Consider the following 15937-nt stretch of genomic DNA (forward strand, 5'->3'; position numbering starts at 1 on the left):
TTTCATTAAAAATTTTGCAACAAGGTTGGAGGTAAATTTTTCTCCTGTATGTTCTATTTAAACACTAACTGAGTGTCTGAAAATTGAGCTACAGTTAAAAATTAATCCTCTGATTAAATCTACAGCCCTTCTTTTCCATCATGCTGATTGATGGTCATCTTGCAGTGCATGTTAATGCTGGAGATAGAGCAAGTACTAGGAAAGTAGTTCTTCGGTCTGCCAATGGAACATACAGTGATGGGCAAGAGCACTCTGTCATCCTAACTCGGAATAAGAGGTACATGTGACTGCAGAGAGTACTACCTGTTTAATTATTGTGTGTTGTTGTCAGTTCACTGCACTCTCTGAGGAATTGCCTTTGCTAGCTTATTAGGTGGGATAATCAGGGCTCTGCTTTTTTGCTGTCAATGCAGATGTTCTGATTTACATGGTAATTTTATACAGCCACTGATAGAGGTGTAGGTAAAAGCTCTCAAAATCTCTAGAACAGCTTGGGGCACTTGAATACAAGCATACTAAATAGTAATAGAAAAAAAGACACACAGCTATCAAAATAATTCAGCAAGATATTTGACAAAAATTTACATTTTAAAAATCATTAAAAGTAGAGCATCCAGTTTTAAGAATTATCAAAGTAATAGAATCCTTATTTATTAGAAGAGGATGTTTTTGAGGCTGATAGGAATGCTTTTCATCTGAAAATGACTCTCTAAGACCTTGTTGAATGTTTTCCCTACTTTATCTTTTTCAGGATCATAACTGTACAGGTGGATGAAAGTAAACCTGCAGAACTAAGGCTTGGTTCAGCAGCAGAAAATAGCCCAATTAATATCTCCAACTTCTACACTGGTGGCATTCCAGCAGGAGAGGGCATCTTAGGGCTAAAATTGGCTGGCTCCTTTCATGGATGTATCAGCAATCTTATTTTTAACAAGGAGTAAGTCAGAAGGGTTACTGCCTTGTTTTGGAAAACCATGTGTAGTAATTATTAAATGTTTGTGATTTCTTCCATGACACTTCCATTTGCCTGTTTTTTAACACAAGATATGCATGATACTATTATAACAGTGAGAAAATGGATATTACCCTGCTATATTTCTAAATGGTATTAAAAATGTCTTCAATGTTTATCTAGATGCTGCACAAAGCACAGCTTTCTCTATGGTAATTTCATCTGCAGTGACATGCAGAATGCTTTTCCAAAAATATTGTAGATTCATATTGTCCTATGGACAGATTATTTGCCACTTCTCAATCTGTTTGTCACAGATGCCACTTCTTTTGTTCCCTTTTCTCCTGATACTACTGAAAGAGCTTGTAAAATGCTCTCCTTCTGCTTTGGAAATAAGCAGAAATGAACCTCTTAAAATGTGTTGTTTTTTTTTTAAATATAGGCTTTTATATTTCACCACTTCCATGAAGTATGAACATGTGGATATGGACAGCTGCTTTCTGTCAGAGAAGCCTAAACCAGCTGTACAGGCATCAGACATTGTGATTCAACCTGAACTTCAGGCTCTACCAGTTCCCCTGAGACCTCTCACAGATACAAAAAAAGTACGTGTTGCAGCAAAGCTCTGTTGCCACCTCTTTTGTCCTTTCTTGGTTGAGAATTGTCAAATTATAGACTGTGTATATTTGCATCCTCTGCAGTATGGAATGGTTCAATGGATGTTGGTTTGAAATTTGTGTTTCCTGTAGAAAAAGTGATACTAATCTTTGTAGCAGCCTGTTGGCCATTTGGAATGGAAATGTAGTCAGGTTTTATCACTCTTCAGGCAGCAACAACAACAAGAAAAAGTGGGATGATAATCTCCCAAGAAGAACTTTACAGTAACTGCTATCTTTACTGTATTCCTGCAAACAGGACTCTGTGCCCAAATTTGCATTAGCTGTGCTTTTTTGCATTCCTGTTTTCCTGGTCACACACATGCAGTCTCTGCTCCATGTCAGAGAAGAGGCACAAATCACTTGAGAGACACAGTGTCTGAATGCAGCTTGCATGGCACCTGTTTCCTCTCACAGAGTCCTGTTCCCAAGAGAGAAGGCACATTACTTCTCTCCTCCTGCAGCTGCACATCTTTATAATGAAGGGTTTCCAAAGCATTCTGAAACCATTTTCCTGTGGCAACAGAAAGCATAATTTTTTACATTTGATTTTATAAAAGAGCAAGATTTCATACATATAACTGTGACTATAAAAATAAGTAAGTTCTCCTTTTTAGAGATAAAGTGTAGCATTGGCGTATACTCTGTTATTCAGCTCTTCATACCCCAAATCATAACAAAAATAATGTGTTCTCATAAAATATGAAAATATTTCTACCAAACCCGTAAGATTTTCACACTGTATTTTTACTTCTAGTATTAGTTATCCAAAGGGCTATCTTTCAATTAAGACAAAAAATGAATTGAATATGTCTCAAATGACGAACATTTCTCAGTAGAAAAGGCCAGTGCTGTCTATGAGACATAGCTTAATCATTAGAACTGGGGTTTTTTGAGCCTGGAGATAAGTTGGAATGATTGTGAGTTTAGTTAATTGATGTTTTGCTGTATATTTTGTGGTTATCTTGTAGCTCAGTTTTGCTTCCAACAAAGCTCTGTGCAGGCACATTGTCATTCAACAGTTGCTGGGCAGCACCTGACACTACCATACTCAATAAAGACCTTTCATTAACAGGTAGTTTGTGCGAAAGATGAGCTGCCTAATCATGTTCAAGGCGCCCATCAGTTTGGACTTGCCAAAGGCAGCCACTTGACCCTGCTCTTCAATCAGTCTGCTGTCAGGAAGAAGTGAGTATATCCTGAATTACACATGCACAGTGTTATTTTTGTATTGAGCTGCAAGAAGTGCAGTGATGGTTTTCATGATTGATCACTGCATTGCCAGCTTTGAACATGGCCCTCACTTCAGGTTTCTGTGAGATCCTCATGGAAGAAAGTATCCCAGGTTAATGATCATGAGTTTAGTAATTCATGGTCAGAGTTCTGGATTTTTTTCCTCTCAGACTTGAGTCTCACCGTACTCTCTGTCAATGCTTTGATTTCTTTTTTCCACATATAGAGCACACATCCAGTCCCTATTCCTTTGTCTGATGCAGATGACATCTCACCCTCTCCTCTCTCTTTTCTGCAAGTACACTTTCCATGTTTGAAGATGTGCTTGAAGGAAACAAGACTGCTGAGAAGGATCATTTTGTTGAGACCTAATGTGCAATAGCCTTTCTGCCTCTTTTTACTTGTTTGAGAGGCTCCCAACAAGGTCCCCATTACACAGCCTGCAAGTCACTTGTATTTGCTTCTTTCAACTCTGAAAGTCCCTGCAGGCATTGAAAAAAGAGTGGTTTTTCCTTCTAGCTCTTCTGTTACAGCTGCTGAGCAAAGGACATTGCAGAGGATTGATGCCATGTAGTCTGAACCTGGTGTCCACATAATAAATGGTTCATTAATCTCCTCTACCATTTAAGTCTCCCTCTGTTCTCAGTCTGCCCATAATATCCCAGTGAGCCTGGCTAATAGTAATGGATGCCATAAAGTTATCCTGGAATGGGTTCCTTTCTTGGGGCAATAAGCAAACCTGCAGTCACAAACAGCTGAGCCTGTCCCTCTTAAAGTTTATCTTGCTTTTTGACTTGCATTTTTTCCACTTCTGACAGGTACAGCACTGATTTTCATTATGAAATATAAGTCATGCTTTCTTAGAATCAACACAAATTCTGCTTTTCTGGCCTTTGTAATAATAAATCTCCTTTCATAACAATAAATTGGTTCAGGCTGTTTTCTGTGTCCAGAAAAGCTTTTCATCACTGCAAAAGAAATACCTTTCAGTAACACTGAATTTTTATTGTTTAGACTTTCCATCCAGCTGAATCTCAGAACCTTTGCCTCCAGTGGCCTGATTTACTACATGGCTCACCAAAACCAGGTTGATTATGCAGCCCTACAGCTTTATGGGGGACAGCTCCATTTTTCATTTGATTTAGGCAAAGGAAAAGCAGTAGCTCTTCACCCGGCTGTTGTCAGTGATGGAAAATGGCATACGGTAGGTGGTCGCCAATCTTTGCTCCATTTTCTCTTCCCTGGAGGTACTGGTGTGGATTTTGCTTGCCTTTTCTGTATACTTTCTGTGTTGTAAAAGAAACTGGCTCTAACCCAATCATGAAGTCATTCAGAAAACTTTTATTTGATAATTATTTTCTTTTTAAATTTTCATTAATTGTATATCAAATCCGTCTTCCACCTACTGTAAAGTATCTCAAGCTATTTAGGAATTAAATAGTTCACCAACTGTGTAGTGATGGTCATCTTCAACAGAGAAGGACCTAACAGAAAAGTGTAAAAAATCTGGCCTTTTTGACAGAGCTTTCAATGCATTATGTCACCAAAGGCCTGCACTTCAACATGTGACAGAGTGACAGATTTCTGGGTGCACGTTTTCCCTTTTCTCCCATTTACTGCTTGTTCCCTGGGCATGTCACAGCAGCTGGTGACTACAGAGAAGCACTATCTTTCCTTTCCTTGGCTGAGGCAACATGAGAAAGGGGGACATTTGCATGGATTTGTCTTAAATAGAGTACAATGCAATGCTTTGTCTTAAGTAGAGTTGAGGAGGAATGATGTCTGCAGCTTGGAGGTGTCACACAGCACTCAGGGCCTTCTGCACAAAGATTGCATCAGTCTCTGTTGGCCTGGCTCCTCCAAGCAACCCATGTGCTACTGGCTCTGGCTTTCTGTATGAGAAGTGACTGTGATGTTTGCAGGAGTTTAGAAGTAACTCTGAGGATATCACTTTTCCTAATGGCAGGTGAGGATGACAATATTCATCCTGCTAAGCTTCCCCTCCCTTATCCATATGTGAAGCCTTCACTCTAGGAAGTGGCTTTTTGGGACAAAGTGATTGATGACACAAAGCTGCCAGCTTTCCTAGGTGCCTTGGGAATCAGCAGAGTTCTTTTTGGCTTTCATACATAATCAGCCGAAGAAAAAACAGCAAAAATTAACATGAAGAAAGGAAATGTGAACTTCTGTCAGAGATATCACAGTCAAGCTCTGCTGCCTACCCTGAAAGGAGGAACACTCCAGGACTTACAGCTGCCTGTTTAAAATTACACATACTCACATTAAACTCCTACTGACTATCCACATTTTAAGAGCTGAACAGATTCTATACAAGAGCTAACCTATCTTTATTACCCAGGACATCAGACAGATCTTCAGCCTTCTTCAGAGTTTAAGGCTGTCACACCACTTCCCAGTTGGGGGTGACCATTGCAGTCCCTCTGCAAGCAGTGTAAACTAATATGCATTGCTACTGAAAGAGGCACCACTTGTTTTCATTCTCTGCCCTCAGCTCATACAACCCTGCTTTACCCCTTTATACCCTTACCAGCCCAATTGTTCATGGAATTTCATTCTGAACCTAGTCATGATTCTGAGTAGGGCTAAAAGTAAATAGAGAAGAATAAATGTCAAGCTGACTTCCCTCAGTTGCATGTGAGTAATTGTTTTAGGGCAAGGCAGGCATGAGGACATGAGTGAACAAGATGGACAGAACTGGAAACCTTTTTGGTCATAGCCAGCGTAGCACTGCCTGTCATAAAATGACAGCATAGGAATGTGCACTTCAGAGAGCTGAGATGGCTCAGCTGCTGGGTAGCACAGGAATTGCAGGAGGCCAGCAAAGAATGTCTTTCTCCAAACTCAGTGACATGCCCATATCCTAAGGCAGTAAACTGGTGATTTAAAGAAATAATAAAACATTGAAAACCTTAGGCAGGACAGTATGAAATCACTGTGAGCCCTTGGGAAGGCAAGAAAGCTGTTTAACTGCTCAGTTGCATTCAGAAATCGTCACAGCCTCAGGAAGAATTTCAAGAGGGTGCCTCAGAACAGAATGTCAAAGCAATTGAACCACTAAACAACTGTATTGCTTATTTCTATGGCAAATGATGACTAGGTAACAAATTCAGCTTACTCATTTGTGTTTGCTTGCTTCCGTTTTTTCCAGGTTAAGATGGAATATGTTAAAAGAAAAGGCACAATCACTGTGGATGGACAGGAATTGGTAGAAGTCAATGCTCTGGGAGATGGTAGCACCCTGGATGTGGAAGGGAAGCTCTATGTGGGAGGACTCCCCTTAGACTACATACCAAAGAATCTTGGGAATGTAAGAAGGTTTGGGGTGAGGGGTATCTCTGGCATTTTGCAAGACTAGAACGAGCATAGTGCAGCAAACTCCGCATCCTGTCTCTGACAGGCTAAAAATAAGTACTTAGGGAAAGAAGCAACAAGGAAAGTAATGAGCCTTTACTAGATCAATCTTTCTAGCTTTCTATGGCTTAATGACTCCAGCTACAGCTTGTATGCTTGTGTGTTAGTAATAGCCCTTAACAGAACTTTTTTTTCCATTCTGTTCCTCTGTTAAAAATGGATAAAGAATATAAATTCCTGTCTTTCACAGTATAAGGTAAAAACAAGACCTACAATCTCAGATGTTTTGGTACCTGAGTCCTATAGCATTTAAAGGGAAATTAGATGCCTTAAATACCTCTGAAAGACTATGTTCAGCTGTCTTTGGATTGAAGCATATTTTTAATACATGCTTTTAAAGGGTAGGTTTTTGTCACCTTCTTCCTTGTGCAACCCTTTATATTGATGAGGATTATGGTGATGACAATAATGTTTCTCATAGAATTGTAGAATGTCGTGATTTGGGAGGGATCCTCAAAGATCATTAAAGTCCAGCTCCTGGCTCTGCACAGGACATTCCAAGAGTCACACCATGTGCCTGAGAGCATTGTCCAAATGCTTCCTGTACTCTGTCAGGCTTGGTGCTGTGACTACTTCCCCAGGGAGCCTGTTCCAGTGCCCAGACACCCCCTGGAGTGATTCAGATGAATCTTTTTGATGAAGAGAGCTTGCAAAATGTCCTACAGAAATCTTGATTACTCATTAATTTGCTGAAGCATGTTTGGAATGTTTTTACTTGGGTGTATCCCTGCTCACAGTCAAACAAATGCAATTCTTTCTGTATATTGCAGACAGTGTATGCTCTGCTTCTAAACTATTTCATTTTGACTCTAAGACATTATGTACCTTACATAATTATATGTAATAACAGAAATATAATTGTGCAAATATTGTAGATTCTGCTATGTTTTGTTCAGATAATATTTTATCTACAATGAGATCAGGTGAATCCCTAAGCAGTTTCTACTGAATATTGTCTTTTTGTTTCCACATGCTTAGGTTACTCACAGTATTCCTGCCTGCATTGGTAGCATGGCAATTAATGGCAGACAACTGGACAACGAGAGTCCTGTCTCTATCTTTGCTGTGAATAAATGCTATGAAACGGTGCAGGAGGGTACTTTCTTTGATGGAAGTGGCTTTGCTGCACTTGGTAAGTGTCATTAAATGAAAACAGTGCCTTACTGAATTAATGTTAATGAAAACATACTCCTTTTAGGTCTTACTGGAACTGTGTGTAATTAACTGACTCCTCACACAGTGAGTGCATGCCCTGCATATGGATTTCTAACTGAGTCCCTTTACTCCATTCATCCAAAAGTGGTAATTTCTGCAAAGGGCTATCTTGCACAAATAAGAGAGATAATGATTTTAGCACTGGGAAAGAAATGAAGTAATGTCTTTCTTTAGCTAAGAATATCCATGTTCATGATATTAAGGTCTTATAAAGAATATGAAGACAAAAGACTTGGGAAGTAACATGAAGGATTACATTTGTTCTCTTTACTATTTCTTACAAATGAGATAGACTGGATTAAATCTGAATTGATGAAAAAAATCTTACTTGGGAATTTATCTTTTCCAGTAAATATGGGAATTATGACTTTGGAAAACTTATTTTCCAGAGGTTCTGCAAAGTTCATATGCCAGCAGCATAATTAACAAATTTTTTAGACCTTTTAATGGTAATGTATATATTTAGCTTTGTACTGTGGGTTACAAGTCTTCTGCTAGAAGCTTCTAACTTCCTTTCAGTCAGAGAAGGCTACAAAGTGCGGTCTGATGTGAACATCACCCTGGAGTTCCGCACAACTGCAGTGCACGGGGTTCTTCTTGGGGTCAGCAGTGCCAAGGTTGATGCCATTGGACTGGAAATTGTACATGGCAAGGTAGGCCCCCCTGTGCAGGCACACTGATTTCACAAGGCTTGTTTCAAACTGGGAGGCTAAAACTCTTGGAATGCATGGAATGCACACCAGTGAAGTGTGATGGAGGCAACTTTCCACAGCACGATTCTGGGACAAACTTTGTCTCAAGGTTTCTCATTGCCATCATGATAAAATGTGCAATTAGCAGAAGTCACTAGAACTTTTTGGATTTTAATTAGTGTAATTTATGTTAGTGTACAGCCACTCTGACCTCCTGTACTGCATACCTTGTATGTTAGACCAAATATATATCTTTTTTATTGCTTAATACTTTTACTGCCATAAAGCTATCCTTGTCCTTGAGAAAAATATTGTGTATACAATGCACACTGTTTTGTAACCTCTTCTTCAATATTCATGAGCACTTAACTCATTCTCTACTTCTACTGGCCATTATGCTCCATAAACCTTTAACAATCAATATACATAGTTCTCCAGTCATCTCTTGCATAAAAAACATGCACTTGATTGCTCTTAAGTATTTGTTTTTGCAGAAATAGCTCATTTTTTATTCAAAGCTTCCTAACTGGAGACAGTGTTAAATGTCACTGTTTCTGTGGGACATACTTTCCCAGTTAATACTTACATATTAATCCTCACCACAGAGTTAAGGAAATGTCTACTGCTTTGAAAAATAAATACATGAAAAAAATCAATACATGTATTGACAGTAAGTGCTTTCAGGCCATTCTTTATTCTCTTCATTTATACTCAGTGAATCTTCTTTCAGACCTGAATTCTCAGGTTCTGTGGAAAACATCTTGATTTGTATTTGTAAGAAAATTGAAATCCCTAATGAAGTGTATCAATGGACCATTGCATAGGTAGATCTAAGTGTTGCAAATTTAAAAAAAACACTTTAATAAGGATCTACTCTATCCATCAAAGTAAATATTAACCATATGTATTGCCAAACATTTAAAACGGAAATTTCTGCCCCAGTGTGATTGTGCTTTTATCTAGGCAGATTAGTTCACGTATTCTTACTTTCTATCTTCATTGGCATCTGGCTGTTTGTGCAGGTTTTATTCCATGTCAACAACGGAGCTGGCAGAATAACGGTTACATACGAACCGAGAGGCACAAACAGCTTGTGTGATGGGAAATGGCACAAGCTTCAAGCAAACAAAAGCAAACACCGCGTTTCGCTGATAATTGATGGGAATTTGGTTCACACTGATAATCCCTACCTCCAGTCAACATCTGCAGATACGAACAATCCCATTTATGTTGGAGGTTATCCTGGTAGGCACAATAATATTTCCCTTCCCTTCTGCCCCTCCTGTGCTCACTCTCACAGGAGTGACTCTTAACATGTGCTCCCTTTTGGTTTGCCATGGAAATTGTGACTGTGTACAGCTCAGCTGTTGCTTCATATTCTGTTAGTTTCTATTTTAACTTCACAAACACCCACACAGAGTGGCTTCCTCCTCTGTTTTTCCCTCTCATCTTCCATTGTCCCCTGGCAAGAGCTATTTCTGCACACTGCCAAGTTAGTGCCATGCATGGCTTATGCTTGAAAAGAGCAGTGACTGTCCATGTTGGGATGTCACAGTTCATCCAAACATGAATGGAACTTGATGCTCCTCAAGTGTTGATTTTGCCTCTTGTTTCAATTTTAATAACCTGGATCTTTGTGTTTTTTCAGTTTGGTGGAAATAGATTATACATATTTCATGTTTGTTTTTCAGCTGATGTCAAGCAAAACTGTCTCACAAGCAAGAGCTCATTCCGTGGCTGTTTGAGGAACCTTGTTTTGACCAAGGGCCAACATACAGAATTGTTTGACTTCAGCAGAGCTTTTGATCTGCGTGGAGTGTTTCCTCATTCCTGCCCTGGGGCTGAGCTCTGAACTGTAGCAAAGCCCGTCTGGATTGAGAGAGGGATTGTTTTTTCTTCTTGTTGGTCTGTTATTTTGCATTCTCATTTCATAATGAAAAGAAGAACTGACAAGAACCTGCATCTATTTGATTTTTCTGGTTCTTTTCCAACTCAGGTCATTTATTTTTTTTAATCAGAAGCTCTGTGTCTGCATTTTAACTAAATAGTTTTAAACAACAAATACCTCTACAACAATTTTAATGGCATTAATTGGGTATTTTTCTTTTGGGAATTTTTATTAATCAGTGTTTACAGTATGTTTTCTTTTGATTATTTGACAGTATTTCATTTTATTGTGTGTTGGTGGTTTTGTAAGAAGGTAATAATTTTGGACCACATAATAAAACTACAATAAACTACATTATTTCATGTAGTTCAGTTGTCCATGTATTTTAGTTAGAAGAAAAAGAGCTGGAAGGCTAAGAAGTTAGAAGTATGCCCACTACAGAGAGGTTGGAACTAGGTAATCTTTAAAGCTTCTTCCAGTCCAGGCCATTATATGACTCTGATTATATGAAATGTAAGTGGACATAGTCCAGCAGAGGGAGCAGGAGACTGACTAAAGACATAATTTTGAAGGTCTCAGATTCAAAGTTTTATAGATAGAATTTTCTTAGTTACACTTCATAGGGTAGCTCCAATTCCTTTTCCTTCTGCCTTACTATCCAGTGCTGCTCATTATAGATACATTGACTAGATGGATTATATTCCTGTTTATGCTCTTGTGGAATCAGCTTCAGGACAAGAGGCATCTCTGTGGCACAGAGATGCCTGTGAAGTGATGTGTTGCTGAAGAAACAATTTGGGTCTTATTTGGGAAAAACTATGTATTTTAGCAGTGCAAACTAATGCATCATTCTTTGGAAAACATTATTTCTTATGGACAATGGGAGGTAGTTTTGAGTCCAGCCTGCAGTTGTATCTTTTTCTTTTCTTACCGTGCCTACCTGTTTCTAAAATGAGTCCTCCAGTAGCTGTTCTTAAGCCAGATTTGGGGGATGTGTCCTCAATCTCAGTCAAGTAAAGACATCTATTCATCAGCTGGCCAGATCATTGAGCAGTGACAAATGTGTCCCCTACTTTAATATGCATCCGTACAAAACATAGCATTTTGCAAGTTACTTCCATCTCCTTTTGTTGTTTTTTTTTTTTTTTTTTTTTCTCTTCTCTTTGAACTATTTTTGTTGTCTCCTTCCAATTTTATTTGGCTTTCACTATGCATTTGCACGATTTGTTCTAAAGTCAGTTTTTCTCTATGCATTTTGTACTAGTTTAAAAAATACTGGCTGAAATGAAACTAAAGCAGTTTGCCATTGCTTTCAATGAGGCAGGATTCCAAGCAGTGTCTTTTGTACATTGCATAGTCCAAGGGAAGAGCTCCTGGAGCAAAGAGCTCCTCCACTTCAGCAGGGATGGCAGAACATGGTCCTCTCTACCGCTTCAGGTGCTGTAACAACACAGTTGCTGTGGAAAAGGATACACCACTGCTTTTCTGTCCCCTGCTTTTATCCAAAATACATGTTTAGATTTGAAGAGCTGGGTTTGTTGTATTTTTTTTTATTATTTTTGACATGGATACAATACAGTGGACACACTCTGCTGTACAAATACACGTACACATTGGCATACTTCAACAAAACACATAACATAATGAGGATTGTAAGGGAAACATACATACAAACACTTCACTTTGATTAGTGGCATTGTATTATTTTCCAGAGAAGACACACATTAACAGAAACCCATTGAAAAATAAAAATGAAACACCATTTGTTTGTATTCATTGTCTGTTAACCTCAACATCTGATCTTACAAGGTTCACATTACAAGCATAATTTAGGCAACATGGTTTGGATAAAATTTTATACATATCCCAAAATATGTAATTTACTAGATTTTTTTTTTGTAATTTCAAATCTTGCCTCATACAAAAAGAACTACTATGTCAGTGTTAATGTGAAATTGATAATAGATTAGGTAGTAAACTACTAAGCCAAAATATTTTTCCTGGAAAATGCAGAGTGAGGTAGTTAATATTATACAGGGACACAGACACATTTTACACACATGCACACTTTCTAATGAATTTGCTGCATATACAGGTCAAAGCATTCCAGTCTGATTTGCAACACCTGCTTTTTACAATACTCTCTATGTGTTGATGTGCAAAATGCTGTCCTTGTAGAACCGTGGAGTATATAAATGCTTGAGGCATCTTTGGAATTTCAGTAAATTTCTCCCTGCTCATTGCCACTTTCCTAGTAACAGCTTTTCATGTTACTTTTTGTTAAGTGACAGTCCTCTTGCAACATAGTTTTGACTGCAACTTCTGTTAGGAGGAACAAAATTCCTTATGCCTCCACCAGCATCTTGAAATATAAGACCTAAAGTTGAGACTTCATATTGCAAAATGCCATTGAGCTTGTTCCATTTGTCTGCTGTATGTTAAATCAAGTTAGTGTACCAAAACAATACAAAACAGCTTAATGTGGAACTGTATTAACAACTACACATGGTTCATTAGGGCCATTTCTGTCAAAAGAGAATTCTGACATTCTGTTTCAGAGACAGGAGGTATGTGGCCACTCTAGAATCTAGTTCATCTGCTAATATGCATGTCTTATAAAGTTATAGGTTATAGGCAGTTTTAGCATAAAACAAGAGCTCACAGGGTGGATTTTATTACATCATACTTGACTTTTTTAAGTTGAGAAGAGTCTTCCAAAATCCCCTTGTATTCAATACAGAATGCAGGGAGATCCATTTCAGAAATAATGTTGATGAGGTCCAGATCATGCTGAGCAAGTTGCAGCATGAACATAGGGCTGCTCTTTTCCCTTGCACAGCCATTGAGAACACTGAGTGAAATGAGTGGGCAAGATGGAGGAGGTCAGTGTATTTGTCTGAAAGTATTGTAGGAAGTTAGCTCATTTGCTATGACATTTCAAATTATTTTCTTGATGTTTAGGCTTTCTGTAGTCACAGGATGCCTTTTAGTTGGCTATAGATACAATGATGCTTAGCATTTATATGATTCTCTTTGTATTCAAAGCACTTTCCACATAAAAGACCTTTGCTGAGTTAGTTCTTCCCAGATGGATGTTCATAACTCCTGATCTGCTCAGGGAATTGTTTGGCTACATCTGAGAGCAGAATTTAACTTGACTAATTCTCATGTTGCCTTTATATGGAAAGTACTAGTCCTGCTTTACAGCTGACAGACAAGGGCAGCATAAGCAGAAAGGGCTGTCCTTTGCCACAGAGGGAACTAAAGGGTAGCAGGAGCAAAGCGCATGACAAAACATTTATGCTTAGTCCTATAAACAAGCCACAGATCTACTATCTCTTGCATACTTAAAATAAATAGTTGTCAAAATAAGGAGTGTATTTTATAATATAACTGTCCTGTTTTTTTTTCCTGGCTGCAACTATGTCTCCTTTAGTGTTAAGAAGAAAAAGGAAAAACAGAAAGAAAATAAAAAACCCAAATGAACAAACGAGAACAAAAAAAAACCAAAACAACCAGAAAGTTACAAATGTCACTGTTTTAAAGAAAATGGTTGTAATTTGTTATCATTTTTATCAAAAAGGTAAGAATGAAGACAGGATCTGCCCTCTGTAGACATTATTGTTGCTGGTGAAGTTACTGATTCAATGCTGATTTCTTTCACTGACCACTAACAATGAAAGTTAACTGCCAGAGAACACGTTTCACTTGACACATTTTAGAGCCTCTGCTTCTTGTTCAGATCCTCATTGCATAGCTTCAGCAGAGCATCACAGGCTTTCTCTGCAGGACAGCAGATTTCATGTTCACCTGGAGGACTTTGTTCAGTGCGCTTTTAAATGGCTATGTAATAAACAGAGCTTCTGCCTGTTCTGCTTCCCTGTGTCCAGATCAGGAATAAAAATCATTGCTCAGGCTGGGGTGTTTTCACCATGCATCATCATCATCTAATGATGAAGACATTGTAGTGCAGTTGAAGGCATTCGTTCCCACTTTTTTCACATGACAGAGATGAAAAAAATACTTGTTCTCTTACAGAGATTTGTGATTTCCCTACTCCACAAACATCTTGTAGTTCAGCATAGCCCAAAGTGAGGTGACTGAGTGAAGAGCATCACTTGGTCTTGTGACTAGCTCCAAACTAGACATCCAATCTGACATTCCCAATGCAGTTGCAGCCCACTATTCTCAGCCTGTGTGTTTGCTTAGACTGCATGCCAGCTGTAATTTGCTATGTATTTGTAAAACCTCCAGCACAACTGGACCTAGATTGGTTATGGTTTTAAAGACCTAATATGTAAATTATTAAATCCCTTTTCTCATTGGAAGCCCTATTTCTTCTCCATGCTGTATTATAGAAGACCTGAACAATGATCTCTCTTGTTGATGCAGCTGAAGAGTATAAAATTGCTTACATATTAAAGCTAAAATAAACAAAATAAAAAGAATTAGGTTACAAATTAGAAACTATAATGCTTAACAAAAAAGGTGTTGACTGTAAGTGGCACCATTAAAACATCTCATAGTCTGGCATTACACAGATTTAATTCTGAAAGTATCAAGTAAAAGGCAGAGCTAGGGGCATATGCCCCTTCTCACCTAGCCTTTATGTCCGAAACTTATGTTAGGGAGAGGGAGGGGAGTGTGGTTTGTGGCACTACAATTGCACAGAGCTGAGGGATCCAAACACGATTTTGGAAGACTGGTAGTGAGATATACAGTGATATGTACACTGATCAGTACAGCTGTCTATAGTTCCTCCTCCTGCCTCCCTCCCCCAGTGTCAGGTGCTCATGAGGAGTGACTGAGAGACACAAGTATTGCAGTAACACACACTGTAGGGGTTTACTTTCAGGAGAAAGGTTTGGTTTTCACACAGCTGACTCGGCACTGCTGCATGTTGAACTCCCACCTTCCATGCCTGACAGACACCTTCCCTTCTCCAATGTCTCTGTCATGCTTCTGTGTTCTGCTGTGGTCAGTAGTGTTTCATTCATCTGATGCCACCGCATTATTTCCAAAAATTGTTCTTACACCAGGTCAGGAAACGAACACCGTACCTTGGTCTGCCCTCCTCACCTCCTGGGCCAACTGGCACAAGTGTAATCCATAAGAAAGCATAACTAATGTGATATTTTTCCAATGGTTTGGAAGCTGGAATACTGAAAGTACTATGTGCTGACCATCAGTTGGACAGTACAGTAGGAAGGAACGATGTCCTGTAGCTACCATTTTGTCTCTGCAAGAGCTGCTTAAAATGACAGGCATCACTCTTGCCCATTTGGCTTTTGTCCAGTATAGTGCTGCCTTCTGCTTCAGGTGGCTTTTGGTTTTATCACCCACTCTGCGTGGGGGTTTGCACGGTAGACATCTAGCATGAAAGCCTCTGGATCCAAACAGTGCTGACCTGAAAAGGAAATTGTCAGCCATGAATCATAGGATGTTCTGAGCACACAGGGATAGAGCTGGGTTAAAATGCCCTTGAATGTTTCTCTGCCTTGCACACAGCAAGCCTGGTTTGGTGTGCCCATCCAGCTAACATCTTGCCTGGGTACAGAGAGGGACTTGGTTAAATTTGCCAGTGATTTTACTCTGTGACAGTCATGAATTCACTGTCACTTCTAGGCAGGATGTCCTGCATTACACTGAGTAATGGACAAGACATTTAGTCAAATGATGACAGAAGCATCAACAACATTGTTAGTGTAAGTGCTACAGTATGGGGGGTTTTATTTCTTTGGATTTACTTAGCTGTATAGCTCTCTGACTTCTACACAATTTTTAAATGTTGAAAAAGTAGCTCTGTAAACAATGTATTCCCATGCAGTAGGACCTTGTAAAGAATTGCAGGACTCTAACAAGGTTTTTG

General features: G+C 38.9%; 2 protein-coding genes across 5 annotated transcripts in view; one reads left to right on the forward strand and one right to left on the reverse strand.

Moving 5' to 3' along the window:
* The window catches only part of LAMA1 (laminin subunit alpha 1), a 96542-nt gene extending 86108 nt beyond the window's left edge, over positions 1-10434 (forward strand). The window contains exons 54-63 of the mRNA XM_079299683.1: positions 126-277; positions 752-937; positions 1395-1557; positions 2684-2796; positions 3856-4045; positions 6011-6169; positions 7252-7405; positions 8008-8141; positions 9203-9425; positions 9872-10434. Of these exons, the coding sequence (XP_079155809.1) occupies positions 126-277; positions 752-937; positions 1395-1557; positions 2684-2796; positions 3856-4045; positions 6011-6169; positions 7252-7405; positions 8008-8141; positions 9203-9425; positions 9872-10032 (1635 nt within the window). The 3' untranslated portion in view covers positions 10033-10434. The remainder of the gene's footprint in view (positions 1-125; positions 278-751; positions 938-1394; positions 1558-2683; positions 2797-3855; positions 4046-6010; positions 6170-7251; positions 7406-8007; positions 8142-9202; positions 9426-9871) is intronic.
* A 1316-nt stretch (positions 10435-11750) lies between these two features.
* The window catches only part of ARHGAP28 (Rho GTPase activating protein 28), a 74971-nt gene continuing 70784 nt past the window's right edge, over positions 11751-15937 (reverse strand). For 3 of the 4 annotated variants that reach the window (XM_079299685.1, XM_079299686.1, XM_079299687.1), the window contains one exon: positions 15250-15475. In XM_079299685.1, the coding sequence (XP_079155811.1) occupies positions 15384-15475 (92 nt within the window). In that variant the 3' untranslated portion in view covers positions 15250-15383. Of the gene's footprint in view, positions 15476-15937 lie in introns of all 4 variants that reach the window. The other variant, XM_079299684.1, reaches the window with a different exon arrangement.

Source organism: Erithacus rubecula (genome assembly GCF_903797595.1).
Source record: "Erithacus rubecula genome assembly, chromosome: 3".
Lineage (NCBI taxonomy): Eukaryota > Metazoa > Chordata > Aves > Passeriformes > Muscicapidae > Erithacus > Erithacus rubecula.